The 19,413-nt window shown below is 40.9% G+C and overlaps 1 protein-coding gene across 1 annotated transcript in view; it reads right to left on the bottom strand.

The window, feature by feature from the left end:
* Positions 1 to 19,413, bottom strand: part of LAMA2 (laminin subunit alpha 2) — a 344,610-nt gene that overhangs the window by 197,047 nt on the left and 128,150 nt on the right. Inside the window, exons 13-14 of the mRNA XM_065401428.1 lie at positions 3,726 to 3,827; positions 2,908 to 3,119 (exon numbers count right to left, since the gene is read on the bottom strand). Of these exons, the coding sequence (XP_065257500.1) occupies positions 2,908 to 3,119; positions 3,726 to 3,827 (314 nt within the window). The remainder of the gene's footprint in view (positions 1 to 2,907; positions 3,120 to 3,725; positions 3,828 to 19,413) is intronic.

Genomic DNA, 19,413 nt, shown 5'->3' with positions numbered 1-19,413 from the left:
TAAAGAGTATTACCACATAGCCCCGGAGCCTACAGTATTTTATTAGAATGAAATGGAATCTAACAGAAAATAACACAGTCAGACCTAGGCACTCACTGGAAATTGGCAGTACATGTGTGATGTAATGGACAGCAAAAGATCAACTTAATTACAGAGGCCCTGGGTGAAATCTTAGCAAAGCTCCCATAGACTTCAGTGGGAGCCTGGGTTTCACACCATGTCTTCCTCTGTATTGTACAGCACTGAGCACCCTGATGGCACTCAGCTTGCTCTTTGGTTATCGTGGTTTACTATCTTCAGAGTTTGAAAGGCTTTGCATGATACTAGTGGTATTATAAACAAACACAAAAAGCTACTTTAAACAACACTAATGGGTGGATCACAGATTTACCAGCCATTGCTGTGTGTGGAAGGGAGGCTGTACCATCAGCATTGATTAGGAGTATTACGTCTGTGGTGAACGCAGGCAGAACATCCCCAGAGATGGTGGGAGATGTGGACTGAGAGCAACTCAAAGTCAATGTTTAGCCAAAGACAATAAAAATAGAGAACACTCTTCTAAATGACTAACAGCTACTTTTTTATCATAGCCCTTGTGGGACCTGCATTTTCAACCATAATCCCATTGCAACTGGAGGGAGACTGCCACAAACCTGCAGAGCACTTATTAGGGATTTTTATTCTGACCCATCCATATGTTCTCCTGGTGAGCTTCCCTAAGGATACTTCTCAGCAGAGAGGTTTCTTTTTCCATGAAACTTTCAAGTGCCCCCAAAATGCTTTGCACTATCTCAGCAACAAAGGGGCTTCCTTTAAAGGGGAGGCAGTGTTACCTAGTGGATAGTGCACTGGACGGGGAATCAGGAGTCCTGGGTTCTGCCAGCAGCCGCTGGAATGCCCTGGCAAGTCCCTTCAATGGTGGGCCCCATTTTACAGATGGGGAAAATAATATTTGCCTTCTTTTACAAAGTGCTTTGAGATCTGCTTTTGAGAAAAAGTGCTTATAAGAAAAGAATTACCATGTTTCTGAGAGTCTGGGGTTCTGTGCATCTTTTCATAATGTTTAGCTATCATATTTAATCTGCATGGCACAGTTTATGAATCAGCATATTAGCTTTAAATGTTAAAAGGAGTACTCTGTCAAGAAGAAGACTGTGGGGAATCAAAAGGGGAGTGGAAACTTGGCAGGCAGGACTCTAGGCACTACTTGGGAGTTTGTAGGAGAAAGTTTTAAATAGAGATCGGCCCATGCCAAGACACTCAGATTTGAAACCCACAACCTTTGCTGAAGTTTGGATCTGGAGCTAAACCTGGTGGCAGGCTCTCTCCTCCACAATGCGTCAAACTAAAATGCCAGATCCAAACACTACTAAGTTGAGGAAAATTTAGATCTAGAACCAAATTTTGCAGCTTCGCTTGTTCTCAAGTTTAAAGGAGCAAGACACAGAAAAGTGTCTTAAGTAACAAAGTAGGAGAAAGGGAAGGAAGAGATTAAAGAAGCAAGATCAAATGTTACAGGGACAAATATCCCTGGACATCTGTACAAAAGTTGATGTCAGCAAGCTGTATGTCAGCAAGCAATCTTTGTTTAACCCACTTGGAATTAAAACAATGGCTTTAGTGATTTAAGACACTCTGCACAGTTGCAAAATCGGTATTTATTTGCTTTCAAATTATTTGCCATGTTTCAGCTGGATACCACTTAAAATGATTAAGTTTTAAGCTCCCTAAGCAAAGGTGTGAAATTGGAAAGTATTGGAAATATTAGCAGATGCTTCCATATACTATATCTAGGAATCTGTTCTAGTGGAACAGGGCAACACAGAGATTTTGATTACTCTCCTCTTTCAGATAGTACTTCATTCAAGGCAAGTAATCACAGGAGTGCAGTCAGCTCTCTCTACCTCCAGTTGGTTTAGATCACTGAAGTGACTGGTTTGTGGGTTAGTCTACACTTCAGATATTAAACCCCAGGAGTGGAAAACCACAATGCAACATAAATTGGAATTAATTCCAATAGCAAGTTTTACAAACATGATTCAAGTCCCTGAGCAATAGTGTATTAACAAAGGATAAATCTACAGTACCAGGAACCAGGCTGACTTTTGGCCCACCTGCAGTGTCCACTAATGCACTAACAGAAATTTCAAATCCAATGCTAGCTTTATACATTGAACCACAGAGTTTTGTAGGTATTGGAGACTGCACACTGCAGCCACCTAGATGGGATTGCTGCTGTGCCAGCTCATATAAAGCTCCTCAGTGCACACATCATTCATTTTATAGAAAGAGTTCAGAAGACTTCAAATGAAACCATTGATTTTAAGAAGACCAGACAGCAGAATAATCTGACATAAATCAGGGGGAAAGGTTTGGGATTACCTAGTTGTAGATACAATGCCAATTTTAAAAAATATCCCTCTAGCTACATTTTGTCAATTTGTTTTTTATTCATGTGGAGTGCTAAAGGATCCCTCTCTGATGCATGGTCTGAACATCCTGGCATAGTCTATTCTTTAAATGAGGAAACAAAAATTAAGATCTTCCTCTCATACCCAAGGCATCTCAGCACTATGAGCCATCAGAATCACTTATCACATACAAGGGAATTGCAGAGCTTCAAAATAGATTTATTTATAGAATTGTGATTCTCTCTTTAATAGTCCACATGATTTCACTTTGTTGTGGGTTTGCCAGTAGAAGCCGAAAAATACAGAGTCAGAATGGGAAAAATGCAGACTATTTGAAAATGTTAAGACTTAAATAAATGTTAAAGATTTAATTGAGGAAAAATAACAATAAGCATCCTTCTAAATTACACCAACCTCAGCCCTGCACAAAGAGAAAATAAAAGCATTCATCAGAGGGCCTGCAGAACATTGTCATAAATGCAGTTCCCACATCTACCTGTAGATGGCAGACATCCCATAGCTGTATGTGGCTCTTATGAGGAGCCTCTTTATATTTGCCAGCACAGTCATGAATTCCCTTTTGCTGACTGGAGAGTCAGTGCCGTGTACAGTAAATAAGTCCGGTTTCAGCACAACTTCTTCAGTGTGTTCTTCAAATGGCTGTAGGTGAATGCCCTCCTTTGAAGTGCTGATTCTTAAGCCAGCTCCCTAGAGAGAGCGATGTGTTAGGGATATAATTAAATATAAAAAAGGGTAGAAAAGATGCTGTATCATTGTAGATATTTGGTATAAAGAAGAACTGTAAAGCATATTTTATAAGAACAGTCTATATCAGGAAACATCAGGATTTTCCAATGTTCCTGATATGAACTTTGTTGCAGAAAGTCACTGCATGCAAAATCCAGGTAACCCAATTGGAACCCAGTGGCATGGCTTTGCATAGGTATGAGACAATCCAGATAACCCACTGAAGCACAGTATACATGATACTATATAGCACAGATGTTTAAAGTGTTATATTGGTTTAAAGTGTCTGCAAATGCTATTTCAATCAACAAATGTATTATATTTCTTCATTTTTCTTGCTCATCATTACAAATGTAGTCTACAATATTTTCTATCATTAGTAGAGGTACTTAGTCTTGCCTACCCAGTTTTAAGTCATTAAGCTCTGATCCTTATTTATTGCTGTAAACTGGCTGCAGACACACCTTTACATGTCAGTTTCACCTGCTCACTTTTGGATACTACTACCCTTCAGTGTTCACAGAAGAGATGGACAAAAGTCAGTTTCTGGAAATGGAAATACTTTACCTCTATGATGATATCAGACTGCAGTATTGTTTGAACAGCTTCTTCCTGTCCTGTGAGGTCATAGGAGATGGTAAATGTTAGATGCCCTCCAGCAGCTGGTATCTACAATAAAGCAGAATGATGCTTATTACATGATAGGAAACGTGCCTTTAACCATTATGGGTTACTCTTTTCCTATGACAATATTTCCAGGAAACGGACTTCCAGTGTTGTGAAAGGAGATGTGGATGATCTAGTGCTTCAAGCGGGAAGTCCTTATGAACCATTCCCTCCCTGCCCCAAGCATGAGTGGACTCACTCTCACCTACTAATATTTTCCCCCATGCCAGGCAAAGGTTGCAAATCACTCCAAATGCAGTAAAACCAAGCAGCAGCAGTTTCTCAGAAACAGCTTTGAAATCTGTGCAAATACATCTCCCTTCACTCTGCACTGTAGAAGGCTAAGGGCTGTTTCAAAGATAGGTTTTGAATGTGTTTCAGCTACTTTAGCCCACATTTGGTCCTTGCCTTCTTAAGAATCAACCAATCAGCCTTTTGTACAACACCTCACATAACAGGGTCCCCCTGATCCAGGACTAGAACTGCTAGGCAGTACCATAATACAAATAATAAGCAACAATAATAATTAATAATGGATACAGCAGCTCCTATTCTGATGCAAAATATACCCATAAGGCAAACCGGCATAAAGGAAAAAGAGTTTTGCTTTCATATCAATTGTAACCTAAAATAGAAGAATGTAATAATCTGTCCTCATGCAGTCAAACAAAGGAATGCTATGGTTCTTTATTTCAGCCTGAGTCATTCTCCATAATAAGAGGCTAATAACCTCAGGTCATATCATGTCATTTCAGTATATTTTTCCTAGTCTGTTTTTGCACCCAAATTCAGGACCCTGACAATAACCTTCCGGAGAAAAATCACAACGCGTATAGATCATTTTTAGGACAGGAATCAAAACTGCCGTCATGAATGACTGAATTCACTGCAAATACAGCAGTTTTTCTTTGCTTATTGCATCAAAACACTGTAAAAAAAGTTTTTTTTTTTAAATATGAAAAAGTCTCTGTTTTGTATTCCAGTGTAACATCTCCTCTGAGATGAACAACCTACAACAGCAAACTCCCTGCCCTTCCAATCCATGTTGCTGACCACAGAGCAGTCTTATGAGTATTCTGTAGGAAGAACAGTATGATTATTCTCAAGGCTGATCCAAGGGAACAATGTGCTATATTCTATCATTCATCATACTGGATGTTTTACACAGCGTGTTTGCACACGTGTAACAGAAAGCAAAGGACGCTCATATTTTCCTGTGCACTGTATTAAAAGAGAGGGGGGGGGAAATCAATCTCCTTATTTAAGATCCATCAGCCTATTTTAGATCACATATGGAAGTATAAAAATCTGTGGATTTAGGCTGTATAGATAGTAGCCATGTGAAAACTACAAGAGGCTCCCAGGATTCATTAGCAACCAAAAGTTTGGATATGTATCCAAATGTTATCCAGACCAGTTGGGTCTACAAAACTACCTCCAGCCTCTGGTGACACCAAAAACACCTAAAAAAACCCAGCCTTTGGCATTTCTGCTTCTAGTCCTGACTGAGTCTGAAGGGATTTAGGACAGGGCTGCCCAGAGGGGGGGGGGCAAGGGGGACAATTTGCCCCAGGCCCCGGGACCTGCAGGGGCCCCCACAAGAATATAGTATTCTATAGTATTGCAACTTTTTTTTCTGGAAGGGGCCCCCGAAATTGCTTTGCCCCAGGCCCCCTGAATCCTCTGGGTAGCCCTAATTTAGGAGAATGAAAAGCAATAGGAAAGCAAAGATAGTCAAGCTTTTTTCAACCTCAGAAAGGGTCTAAATCAGATCAGTTCTTATTTTGTCTAGTTGTTTAGTTAATCTCAGAAAGGGTCTGAATGAGGTCAGTTCTTATTTTCTTTAGTTGACCCGTCCCTTTTTAGCTAGCACAGATAATGAACACATGAATGCAATATAAATTCTCAGTGGTCACCCCTTCCACGCATAGTGCCACCACAGCTAGAAAAGTTAGAAGAGTTTCTTTAAATGCCACCATAATGGTAGCACAGGAACGCCAATGTTTCAAAGTTGTATGTAGTGTTGCTGTAGCTGCATTTTGGTCCCAGGATACTAGAGAGAGAATGTGGGTGACAACTAATGTTGTCTCTCTCACCAATAGAAGTTGGTCCAATAAAAGATATTACTTCACCCACCATGTCTCTCTAATGTTTCAAAGTGGCACTTACAAGGTACCTTGGTCAGCTCTGGAAGTGTATTTTACCTGGTATTCTATGCAATACTGAAGTGGTTAACAATACAACTGAAGTCTCACAATATGATAGAAGTTATTGCTTACATTTGCCATTGTTTTTGAATGTACTAGCCTTCCTCTGTTGCATCCTAGGTTTAGTTACAATTGAAGTCATGGGTAAAAACGAATGTGGTGGTCTCGTCTTTGTCTGATATCAACTATCTTCATTTAGGAAGGGCAGTTCTGTTTTTTATTCTGGTATCTTTATGAACTACCATCATAGCATCTGGGCAATTTAATAACACATTTAAAATTTCATGACATAAAATAGTCACTTTGAGGCTATCAGTTTAAATTCATGAACTGTAGTCCTGCCATCACTGTGCTGCATAAACAAATATGCCTCATAAGAACATAAGAATTCCCATATTGAGTATGACCAGGTCCATCTAGCCCAGTATCCTCTCTCTGACCATGGCCCATACCAGGGCCTCAGGGGGAAGTATACAGAACAGGGCAATTCTGCTACCTTCTTACCTGGCAAGCAATTTACCATGTGGTTCTCCTGGTCATCACAAACCCAACTATCTGTATTTCTAAAAATTGGCTCCTCCACTGCTATTGCCTGTATCTTCCTAATAATTAGAATCCTGTCTCCCCACCCCCCAACAGGGATATCCTCAATGCGAGAGGATACCATGACATTATCTAAAAGATGCTTCCCAACTATGGGATCATTTCCCTCCACTCCAGCTTCATGGTCTCCTGCCCCAGACTTTCATTCTCCTTAATAGTACAGGGCTGTTGGACAAGAGGTGGGACTGCTATATGTCTTCTGTGTACCTCTCTGTCTCCCTTTGCTTTCAGAGCCTGTACTCTGTCTCTGAGGGCTTTGAGTTGCATGCACACATACATCATCTGCCTGCAAGGCAGGTAATCATACATATTGCTCTGAGTGCAATAAATTGGGTAGCCCCCACTCTGATACTGGTGTTCTACCTGCTTTTTTATTCAGCCTAAGTTTAGAGGATGTTTGTGAAATGTATTGGGATCTCTTTATTCCATCAATTACTTTTCTTGGGAATTTGGTGCCTTTCTAATTGTTAAATCCTTCGGACTCCTCTCCCTACAGTTAAACGCTCCTTACCCTTAACAGCTCACTCACTTGCTATGCAATCTCTCACTCACTCTGTCATGGGCTTTCTCTGCTCTCATGAACCCTCTACATTTATAGCTTTGGCTAGGCCACACCTGCTCCCATCCTCCTATTGATTACTCTCAACCGAGAATGACCTACCACTGATCTTAAACAATTAATTCCAGATCCAGTCAGCAGGAGAAACACAGCAGATCTTAACTTCTGCAGCAGGACACAGGACGGTAGGGAATTTCTCACAAATTTGGATCCTAGACCATTAGGGATTCTAAATATTTTGCAACCAACACTTTTTAAATTGTATGTGGAAGTGAACAGGAAGGTTGAGAAGAGCATAGAGCCAGCACTTAAAGTTGTCTGAAAGAAGTGGGAGGGCCCTATCATTTTCTGCAGAAATGAGAGCATTATCACACCTGCCTGTCCACCCCCCCTATCAATTTTACCCCCACATCTGTTCTGCTCCCCGGCTCACCATCAATTCTGACCCACGCCCCCTATCAATTCTGACCCCACATCTGTTCTGACCCTGCTCCACCCCCCACCCGTGCATCACCTCTGCTCCTCCAGCAACTGTTGGGGCTCCTTCCTCCCCTCCTGTGAAATTAGTTTGGCTCCTGAGGGGAGAGAATTGGTGAAAACAGCCAATCAGAAGGAATTCCACATGCCCCCCCAGGCAGGGCTGAAATGTGTGCCCCTCCAAGACCCAGCTTGAGCTGTGGAAATTTTATTTTCTGGGTCTGCAAGTGCTTTCAACCAGGTACAAACTAAGCATGGCATGGAGTACTAGTGAAAAATACTCATATAAACCCAACCCAACATTCAGCAGAACTGCTGCACTCTGCATCATCTGAAGAACCTAAGTCCTCTTTCAAGGGTCATCTTCTGAGTTCTTTTTAACACCAACTACAGCACAATGTCATAGTCTATCTTGATGGTGACAAACACACAGATCATTGAGGCAAGCACTGCTGCTTAAAAAATTGGTAAGAATTTTTTGGTATTTTTTCCCCCACAGAATTCTTATCACCATTTTTCATGAAACTTCAAAATTTTCTGACCAGCTCTGGTAGCAAAGTCTGCATCTGAGTGGAAGGGCCACAGCTTCCTGGGGAAACCTAGATGACAATAGGCATGACAAATTGCTGCAACTATGGCCATGATCTAGAAAACCATGTAAGCATGAATGGAACTACTCACACTCTTAAAGTTAAGAGTTTTGTTTAACTGGGGTCCATCAGAGAATGCAAATAAAACAAATGATGGAGCAAGACTTCCCCATTTCTCCCTACACAGCAGAATGACTTCTATCTTATCTGGCATAAACATAGCCCTATCTATGGTGTCCCTAGCTTCTGTTTGCCAGAGGCTGAGAATGAGTGACAGGGAATGGATCACTTGATGATTACCTGCTCTGTTCATTCCCTTTGGGGTACTGGGCTAGATGGACCTTGGGTCTGACCCAGTATGGCCATTCATACGTTCTGTGTTATACACTGTTAACAGAGAAGACTAGAGAAGCCAGATTTACAACCAAGTGCCATCCACATATTCCTGGCACTGCATATTGTATCATCTCATTTTCTCCCTCAGCAACAATACTCTACATACATACCGAACAGGAGGGATAACAGAATAGAACCATAGGGATCCCAACAAGTTAGAAGCCATGGTTAGAACAAGTATTTTAGCAACATTTTCACTATTCCCACTACATCCCTGCAAAAAAGGTCTTATATATATCTCCATGGATATCAACAGAGGTAAAAAGAAGCATCCTTATTTATCTCCTTATATCTTCCAAATGTTGCCAAGTATTGGGTACTATATGCATATCAATAGCACATATCACAGGTTAGTATGATTTGACACGATTTCCAGTCTTTGCTGAAGAGCGATTCAAGGACAGAAATAAGAGGAATGAAGCTAGTCAGCATTCAGGTGCTGTACCTTAGCTCTGTAGAAAAAGACTGCACAGCACCAGTCCACACTGAGCCTGAAGGTAGCTAGTACTGCAAGTCTTTCATTATCATGAGTATCAAGTTCAGCCAATTAAAATAAAACAAAAACACAAGAATCTCCTTTCCATGTGCACTTCTCTTAATTCAGCCTGGAGGGGAAGAAACAACATATTTACAAGTAACTTTACAATTATTGTGCAATATAACCTGATGTCACCAGTAATAATACGGTACATATGCAACACACTGCATCAGGGATTTAATGAGGCAGACAGATTTTCCCATATGTATGGTAATGCTAAAGGTAGTATAGCTGTGAGATCACAAAGTATCTTCTGGAAAAAAAAAATCGGGGAAGAATAAGAAAGGGGAATAGAGAAGGGAATGATTAAGCAAGAAGAAAACTTTTCTACAAAAGAACCCTATAATCTTTCCTCTTCTGTCTGTGCCAGATGATGATTTAAGGCTCCGTCCTGCAAGCTCACTAAAATTGCACTGAATTCAAGATAAATAGAGTACTCAGCACTCCCAGGAATTGCTCAGTAGGTTGCAGGATCATGCCCTAAGTTATATTGCAACTGAAAAATATTTTGTGTGTGACTGTTTAATGTTTCAGACAGGCTCACTCTGTAAGCAAATGTTAAGAAATACTGTAGAAATCTGACGAAGTGGGCTCTAGGCTTATGCCCAAATAAATGTGTTAGTCTCTATGGTGCCACAAGGACTCCTCGTTGTTTTTGCTGATACAGACTAACACAGCTCCCACTCTGAAATCTGTAGTTATTTAGTAGCTCTCATTCATGAAAAAATGAGTGACACTGAATTTTGCTCCATAAACTAAAAAACTTTAGAGGTGTCCTATCTTCCATATTTGTGACCTATGGAGCTAGTGTTTTAAGTTTATACTCTCCTCGGTTTTCTCTTCTGTCCATATCTTTGATATATTTTTATCCTTTTGATACTTTTTTTGTTAGCTGAGAATACTTCGTTATTGACCTGGAGTTTTAGAAGGAGAGCCCTACTATTTCTAACTACACCTTCAAGTCAGAGCAAGTGAAAAGGAAATACCTCAGTAGAATAATAAACTTTTTGAATCTAATGTTATTCAAAAATATCTGAATGTATACAAGCCTGAACACAAAGTAGGGCAACTCTGGATCCCACAATTTTGCCTTTAATAATATAGGGAATACTGCAAATACTGATATGACACATTTTAGTTAGCTAAGGCAACAATGATTTTAAGAGTAACTATTAAAGATAAAATATTTTAACATTTCATAGAATAACATTCTAAGTGATATTTTTATTTTCTGTCTAGTATTTTAATCATTAGATAAACTTCCATCAATGCCATTGAAGTCAATAGGCGTTTTGCCTAATTATGAAATACAGATGGAAAGCAGGATTTGGGCTATTATTTAAACAGAAAACCTGTTCAGTGGACCTGAGGTAGACCACTGGTTGGAGCGAGCTTGGTAACTCCAATTTTCCTGTGATATTTGTGTACTTAAATGTGAAGCTTTACTATGCATGATACAACTAATGCAAACACTACCAAACCTGAAGATAAATATAATGAATGGGGGAGGAGGGCCCTTGTTGGTAAATATGGACCAGGACTCCAAACTGTTTTATAGGATTTTTGAGGTGATGTGTAGAAATGTCGGGGGAGAAGACAATTTCAGCACGGTCCCCCCACTATCAAAAGGCCAGTGATTGAAAGCTGTGACCAAATGCACCCCTATAGATCAGTCAGCTTAACTTCTGTACCCGGAAAGACAATGGAGCAAATAATTAAGCAATCAATCTGCAAACAGCTAGAAGATAATAAGGTGATAAATAACAGTCAGCATGGATTTGTCAAGATAGCTTTCTTTGACAGGGTAACAAGCCTTGTGGATGGAGGGGGGGCAGTAGATGTGGTATATCTTGACTTTAGTAAGGCTTTTGATACTGTCTCGCATGACCTTCTCATAAACAAACTAGGGAAATGTAACCTAGATGGAGCTACTATAAGGTGGGTGCATAACTGGTTGGAAAATCGTTCTCAGAGAGTAGTTATCCGTGGTTCACAGTCATGCTGGAAGGGCATAATGAGTGGGGTCCCGCAGGGATCGGTTCTGGGTCCGGTTCTGTTCAATATCTTCATCAATTATTTAGATAATGGCATAGAGAGTACACTTATAAAGTTTGCAGATGATACCAAGCTGGGAGTGGTTGCAAGTGCTTTGGAGGATAGGATTAAAATTCAAAATGATCTGGACAAACTGGAGAAATGATCTGAAGTAAATAGTATGAAATTCAATAAGGACAAATGCAAAGTACTCCACTTAGGAAGGAACAATTAGTTGCACACATACAAAATGGGAAATGACTGCCTAGGAAGGAGTACTGTGGAAAGGTATCTGGGGGTCATAGTGGATCACAAGCTAAATATGAGTCAACAGTGTAATGCTGTGGCAAAAAAAGCAAACATCATTCTGGGATGCATTAGCAGGAGTATTGTAAGCAAGACACGAGAAGTAATTTTTCCGCTCTACTCTGCACTGATTAGGCCTCAACTGGAGTACTGTGTCGAGTTCTGGGTGCCGCATTTCAGGAAAGATGTGGACAAATTGGAGAAAGTCCAGAGAAGAGCAAGAAAAATGATTAAAGGTCTAGAAAACATGACCTATGAGGGAAGATTGAAAAAAATGGGTTTGTTTAGTCTGGAGAAAAGAAGACCGAGAGGGGACATGATAACCATTTTTCAGGTACATAAAAGGTTGTTACAAAGAGGAGGGAAAAAAATTGTTCTTCTTAACCTCTGGGGATAGGACAAGAAGCAATGGGCTTAAACTGCAGCAAAGGTGGTTTAGGTTGGACATTAGGAAAAACTTCCTAACTGTCAGAGTGGTTAAGCACTGGAATAAATTGCCTAGGGAGGTTGTGGAATCTCCATCATTGGGGATTTGTAAGAGCAGGTTGGACAAACACCAGTCAGGGATGGTCTAGATAATACTTAGTCCTGCCTTGAGTGCAGGGGACTGGACTAGATGACCTCTCGAGGTCCCTTCCAGTTCTATGATTCTATATTCATACTATTGTAAAAATCTTTGTACAAAATATGCCGTGTGAGATATCTTTTGAAAACTAATAACTCACCAGTCAACAATATGGAGAAATGCATGTAGCAATATTATATATAAAGTTATGAATTCCCCTGAATGATGTTGGTAGCACATGTTCAAACCCACATAGCCCGGATTAGGCAGGACTGGTCAAGCAGAACTTAAACAAAGAAATGTGTGTTTATCTCATTTACATATAAATAATAAACAAGGTCCTTGAGGGAGACAAGGCAAATCTGCATTTTAGCAAACAACAGGATGGAACCTCTTTCACAATGAGACCCCATTGTTGTCCTAGTGCCACTCCACCCAGCGTCATTGGACCAGCGATCCTGCAGGGGGCATTGAGCAACCTGGCCTCCTGCCAATGCTGCTGGGCCTGATTCTGCCAGGGGGAAAGGTGGGGGGAGAGGGGCTGATGCTTGGCCCGATCCAGTGCCGCCCCATTTTTGCATCCCACCCACCCCCTGTCAGCTCTGCACCTGGTGCAGGTGCCCCTCCCACTCCACCCTAGTTACGTCCCTGAGGATGTCTATGAGCTGCAGCTGTGTGCTGATTGGGCCACAAGTGGGCCACGAGTTGAGAACCACTAAACTAGACTATCCTTAGGGACATGGTCAAGGCACATAAGAGGTGTTGTGTGGGAACTCTGATTTGCTGTTCCTTCTCTGTGAATAGACGATATCGTTCTCTTAGGTTGACAGTTGCCTTCTACATTCATTCAAAAAGAGAAGAGAAAAGCAGAAGAAGAAACAGATACAGTGTTTTTTTACTTTCACTGCTGGGAAGCAGCAAAACATTCAGGGGTCTTGTGAATTCTTGAAGCTATTGTCCTTTATCTAGTATCTATGTGCACTGTGTAAAAAGGCTTATTTAATGAGTTTTGTGAGAAACTTTTATCTAGATTTGCCATGAAAATCTTTTGAGTAGAACAGAGGGGATGTGTTCTCAGTGATGTTCTTTATAATTGATGTTTACCATCTGTGACAGACCCAGACCAGTGGGGTACAGGAGTCTGGTAGAGGGCAAATATACTGGTCACTGGATGAGTAGTTTTCTGTTCCCTGAGTGACCAGAGAAGGGGCTGCACTAGAGTAATCAGGAACCTGCTAGAACCAGTTAAGGCAGGCAGGCTAATTAGGACACCTGGAGCCAATTAAGAAGAAGCTGCTAGAATCAATTAAGGCAGGCTAATCAAGGCACCTGGGTTTTAAAAGGAGCTCACTTCAGTTTGTGGTGCGAGTGTGAGAAGCTGGGAGCAAGCGGCGCAAGGAGCTGAGAGTGAGGGTGTGCTGCTGGAGGACTGAGGAGCACAAGCGTTATCAGACACCAGGAGGAAGGTCCTGTGGTGAGACTAAGGAAGGTGTTTGGAGGAGGCCATGGGGAAGTAGCCCAGGGAGTTGTAGCTGTCATGCACCTGTTACAGGAGGCACTATAGACAGCTGCAGTCCACAGGGCCCTGGGCTGGAACCCGGAGTAGAGGGCGGGCCTGGGTTCCCCCCAAACCTCCCAATTGACCTGGACTGTGGGTTCTTCCAGAGGGGAAGGTTTCTGGGCTGTTCCCCAACCCACATGGTGAATCTCTGAGGCAAGAAAATCCACCAATAAGCGCAGGACCCATCAAGATAGAGGAGGAACTTTGTCACACCTCCCTAACATAGAACCTTGGCATGGTAGAACTAGTTCTGATAAAATGAATACCCACCCTGAACAAAATCACTATTGAAGTTTGGAAGAGTTAATTGTACCTCTGAACTGCCTGAACTTCCAGGCCTGCCTATGGGGCTGGAAGTGAAATATTAAAATACGAGTGTATAGCATAGTATTTCTGACATGGTTTCAAAAAAAAAAGTAATGGAAATCCTTTGACTTCCTGAACTCATGAGATTTCCAGTCTGATTTGTTGATCAAAGAGATATGTTCAGGTAAACTGAAGGTGGCTACTAAATGGTAATTGTTATTCATCTCAAATTAGTCTGTTGAGTAGTTTATCTTGTAGAAAACCACTGACAGATTTGACAAAAGCTTCAGGACCAGGAAGTAAGTCTACAATCTACACTATGGAAGTGTATTCCTTAAGAACATAGTTCTGAAACGTTTCTGGCTGTTCCAATGACTGTTCTGGAGTATTATTTTGAATGTATCTAGGTGATTTTAATGTACAATTCAGCTTGTGCAGATATAGAATTATTAAGTATTCAGCGTATACCTAAATAGTAAGCCTGTATAAGACTAAGGGCTGGAAATGTCTTTTGTTGTGCACTGTTATTGCACCCAACAGACTGATTGGTGGTGATTGGAGATGGATTCCATTGCACAATATAAAGACTACCTTCGTAAGAAAAATATTTATAGGAGGCAAAAACTCTAAACGGTGAGAAAAAAGTGAATCGGAACTATACAGTTATTCAAACAAAGCCTGGCATTACTGCTGTCTCCTTTATCTGAAGCATTAATACAAACTCTTGGCAAAGTTTATGTATGCTACTTAAATTCAAGTCCTATCTAAGATAGTGGAGACTAGTTACTCTCTTTCCTAACAAAATGCAACTTGAATAGATCTAAAAATTGAGGACCCCACTGGAATTTTTTTCTTGTCCCTGCCCCCACTCCACATACATGCACACCAAATGCAACACTAAGATTGAATCAACCACACCAAACTAAATTTCCTTAGGAGTTTGCAGTCTGTATTTGACTTTTGTTTTTAAAAAAAATGTTAATCCAGACCTGACCTGGATTAATGATGGAACGTTGCCTTAAACGTAACAAGTAAACTCAGGACAAACAGATGTTCGGACAGTCCCATCTGTGAATCCTGCGCTCAGTAAACCCATCTGAGGCACATACATAAACTCTTTGTACTTACATCCATCTGTTAAGATGGCATGCTGTCCAGTCACCACTTGTCAAACCCAGTCACTATAGCATAGGTGCCAGTCAATTATGGATTGAGTAAACAGCCTATGGAACACTCTGAGTGCTATTATTTTTGTGGGGATTTCTTCCTCATTGCAACCACTGCTGTACTGGCATCAGATGTCTCTATATTTGCTAATACTTATGACTTAAAAATAAATACTGAAGAGTGGATGAAAGTGAGACAATCCAAATAATGTGGATTGTATATAATGTGGTTTCAGTATCTCCCGGCATTGTGTGTAAAGAAAATCTAGTGGCAGATACTGCCACTAGTATGCTGACAGAACCCACAGAGTACTGAACAAGTTGTCAGGTGTCAAAATTTGGGATCATGACAAATTATGGGAAGTTCATAGGCATGAAGGGGGAAAAAATCTTAATAAGCAACATTTTCTCTTAGCATGCTCAGTTAGTGTCAGATGGTTGGTGTGGGACACCTTCCAAACATTGGTTTGCTGGAAGTAATTTGTAGAAACTCCTGACTAGAACATTCTTCCTATTAATATATTGATGGTAGCAGAAATACCGTTGCTTCTTACATAGTCTAAGTATACCATACGAAATGTGTTATCTAGTCAAACTTTTAAATCTTGCTAATGGATACAAATTGTTAAATAATATCTCTAACCATTGAAAAAACACATGTAAACTCTGCTTTGATGACTAATCTGGTTTCTGATTGTCTAAAACAAAGGAGCAATTTGGCCGTGGCAGTGACAAAAATAGAGGTTTGGGTCCGTGTCAGTAAAAGTGAACACCGATATTTTAGTAGCTTATTTGGTATCTCTCATTCATTATATTTTATATCTGTGTAATGGCACCATTGCCAATGGAATGTATGTGTAATAGTCATGGAATCACTGATATTAGAAATGGAAAAGACCTGTTGGGTCATTTTGTCCACCCTTCTGCCAGTATGCACTTCTACCCCAGAGTGTTTTCATTGCATTTCTAAAGCCTTGTACTGTAAGTAGTGAAATCCCTGAATACATAGCATGAGTCCACTTCCCTGCAGTAATTTCTTTCTGCTTTTTAAAGTATCATGCTCTCTTGGATTAGGTCAGAGATTAAAGCCTCTCTGAAAGAAATCCATTCTGAGGCAGGAGTTTTACTACTAAATGCACCACTGCACTCATGGGCAAGGTACATACATTTTATATTCAACATTACTATATCGGTGCTTTTACTGAGATTTCTTTTGTGTCTTCCTAGTTCATTTTCACTGCCAGCAACAAAGGAAACTTTATAGAACTGACCTGAAACATCTTTCTGTAGAAAGATGTGAAAGCGATGCACCATATGTTAAAACCTTTTAATGTGTGTGTTTTAAATGTATATAACGTTTGCTAAAGATTACTGTCAGAGTTACAGGGATAGCTGCACCTCTGTCTCCTTTCTAGTCTCTCTGAGTGCTCTCCTTCAAACTTTAGGTCTCGTGCCCTGACCTATCTGAGGGTGAAAAGTCGCAATTCTCCCCGTTAGACCAGGATCTGCATGCAACACCCTGTCTATGCTAGCTTATTACTGTGCAGGTCTGACTGGACACCTGTGTTTCTTCCCTTTGGGAGTCATCACAGACTCCTGAAGGGAAGAAACACAGGTGTTCAGTACATAGTGATATAGTGAACAGCAGCCTTCTTAAAACAAACGAGTTTATTAGCAAACAGAACAAAACATTAAAGAAAATTATTTCAAAACAACAAACAGCTGACACTCATATCTAAACTCATTTAATCTTGTGGTTCATTACGAGCTCATCTAGATGGGCTTCCCTTTGAGTTGCAGGAACAGAACAGACCCAATTTACATTCTTTACCCAATTACCACATATCTCAATGGATTTTCTTATAGAGCCTACATGTGAAGTCTTCTTTTAGCCAGAGACTGTTTTTTTCCCCCCAGGTAGCCAGCCAGACCATCTCAGATAATGTCCCTATGATGGCTGCTCCATTGTTTGGCAATTAGACCTAATCACCCTTAATGGCCTGTATGGCACTCCGGGGTGCAATTCAGACCAATGAGGGGCTGTCTCACACCTGTCCTGCAACCTGGGGTGCCTCAAAATGCTTTGCTGATGAGTCCAACCTGGGTTCCTCACAAACAACCAAACAGCATGCAGGTTACACCCTGAGTGTCTGTGTATAGCCACAGCCCTGGTCCAGCAAATGTGCCCCCAGCATCCTGTTAGCAAACACCAGCCACACTCTAGCTTCCAGCAGCCTTGGTTACTACTTGCAAGGTGACCCCAACACACTCTCAGTCCTGGATTTCCCCCCCAAAACATACATTTTTCACTGTCTAGCCCTCTCCTGGACAATCCAGATATATTAGGTCCATTGCCCCTCTTAGGGGATCAATATACAACAGTCTGCTACCGTAAATGGATTTACCCACACTGCTCACAACACTGGATTACTTTTGCTCCAAGAATAAAACTAGTTTATTTAACTACAAAGAAATAGGTTTTAAGTGAGTATAAGGCACTAAAAGTCAGAAATGGTTCCACGAAAAATAAAGATAAAATGGGTCCTAGTACTAAATTTAACAAACTAGACTTGGTTCAAGGTGACATTCTTACCACAGGTTCCCAGTAACACTGCTGACCAAGTTTCAGGTCAGGATCTGCTCCCAAAGTCCATAGGCTGTTTCTTTTATTTTCTTAGGTGAAAGAGAGAGATGGATAGGGAGAGATAACTTGAGGTGGTTTTGCCCCTCACTTTTATAGTTCAGTCACCCTTTGAAATGTATTTTCTTGAGGATTATCCTGAGATAATTCTCACAGCTGCAAGGAAATTTGAGACATGGGGTCTTGAACAAGACTATCAAAATTCTTGTATCAATTGGGCACCTTACATTTGGAACAGATTGTCACATGCAATACACATTAATTAAAAATCTGTCTTACATCTTTCTTTCAATTCAATATATCTGCCATAATGAGAAATCTTTCAATGGAAAAGATTAAGTAATACAATAAAAAGCTTATTATCTGAGGATTTTCTAAATTATACATATAAATCCAGCCCAATCTCACTTTTATTGAAATACTGTATAAATATTACCTGCTACTCTTAAATAAATCAGACTACATCATTCATTGGAAGTAAAAAAGACTCACTTGTCTAAATAAAGTTCAACAATTTATTGTATATAATACACATTTTGTATAGCATCAAAATGTACAATGATATAATGGAACTTCGAGAGAATTTTTTTTTAACCATCTGAGTACAATATCTCATTCATTAGGAAGAGAGGATTTGTAGGACACCATTTTCTCAGTCCTGATTACTATGGTCTCCATTCTGCCACCTTTATTCCTGCTGAGTAATAACTTTCTCTGCAAGTAGTGCCATTGAAATCAGTGGAACGGAACATGTATTATAGCAGTTTCCCAAGAGTCCCGACCCACCAGTGGGTCACAGGAAGGTTCTAGATGGGTTATGGGGCCCTAGGCAAACACAATTCTCCCTCCCTGGCAGGGAGCAGAGAACCTGGGCAGGGGAGAAGGGTAGATTGGAGAGTGCCCTCACCCTGCAGCGGTCGCTCCTGTCCCACAGAGTGGGGTCCAGCTCCCCTCACTGGGCGTTGTGGCCTGTTGCATGGGATTACAATGCCCCTCAGGTTTGGCCTGGCCAGCCGTTTTCCAGATCTCAGAGGCTCCACAACCCCGTGCATAAGGTCACAACACCCCTCACTCAGATTTGGCCTGGCTACCCCTCTGTCCAGAGGAGCAGCTGGACCAAACCCTAGTAGGTTTGATTAACTAAGACTCCTCATAAATCTAAACACAATCTTCTCATTTCAGCAATACAGCAAATACTGTGCAAATAAAACAAAACAAATAAATAATAATAATATCAAACACACAGATTTCTTCAGTACCAGATGCTATACAGGCCATAAATCCCAGGCATTTAGAAGATAAACAACTGATTTGACATTAATGTGTCCACACTGAGCTGAACTAGCAGCAAGCACTCAGTTCTTTGAATGTGCCGGTACCCTTCTCTTTGTGGTTATCCTTTTGCTGCAATTAGTAAAAGCAGACCGGTGAGCATTAGCTCTTCGGGCAGAGATTTTCACCTCGCTTCCAGCATGGCTGTCTCTCTCTGGGTCTGTCTGAATTAACTCAAGATTTTTGAGCAGCAGCTCCACGCTCCCTCTCTCTCCCCCACCCCCCTATACATAGGTTGCCAGGTGGTTTTCGACCAGAACACCTGGTAGAAAAGGGACCCTGGCAGCTCCGGTCAACACCGCTGATAG

Source organism: Emys orbicularis, chromosome 3, assembly GCF_028017835.1.
Source record: "Emys orbicularis isolate rEmyOrb1 chromosome 3, rEmyOrb1.hap1, whole genome shotgun sequence".
Classification (NCBI taxonomy): domain Eukaryota; kingdom Metazoa; phylum Chordata; order Testudines; family Emydidae; genus Emys; species Emys orbicularis.
The sequence above is the reverse complement of the archived record's forward strand: the minus strand, read 5'-3'. Positions and strand labels throughout refer to the sequence as shown.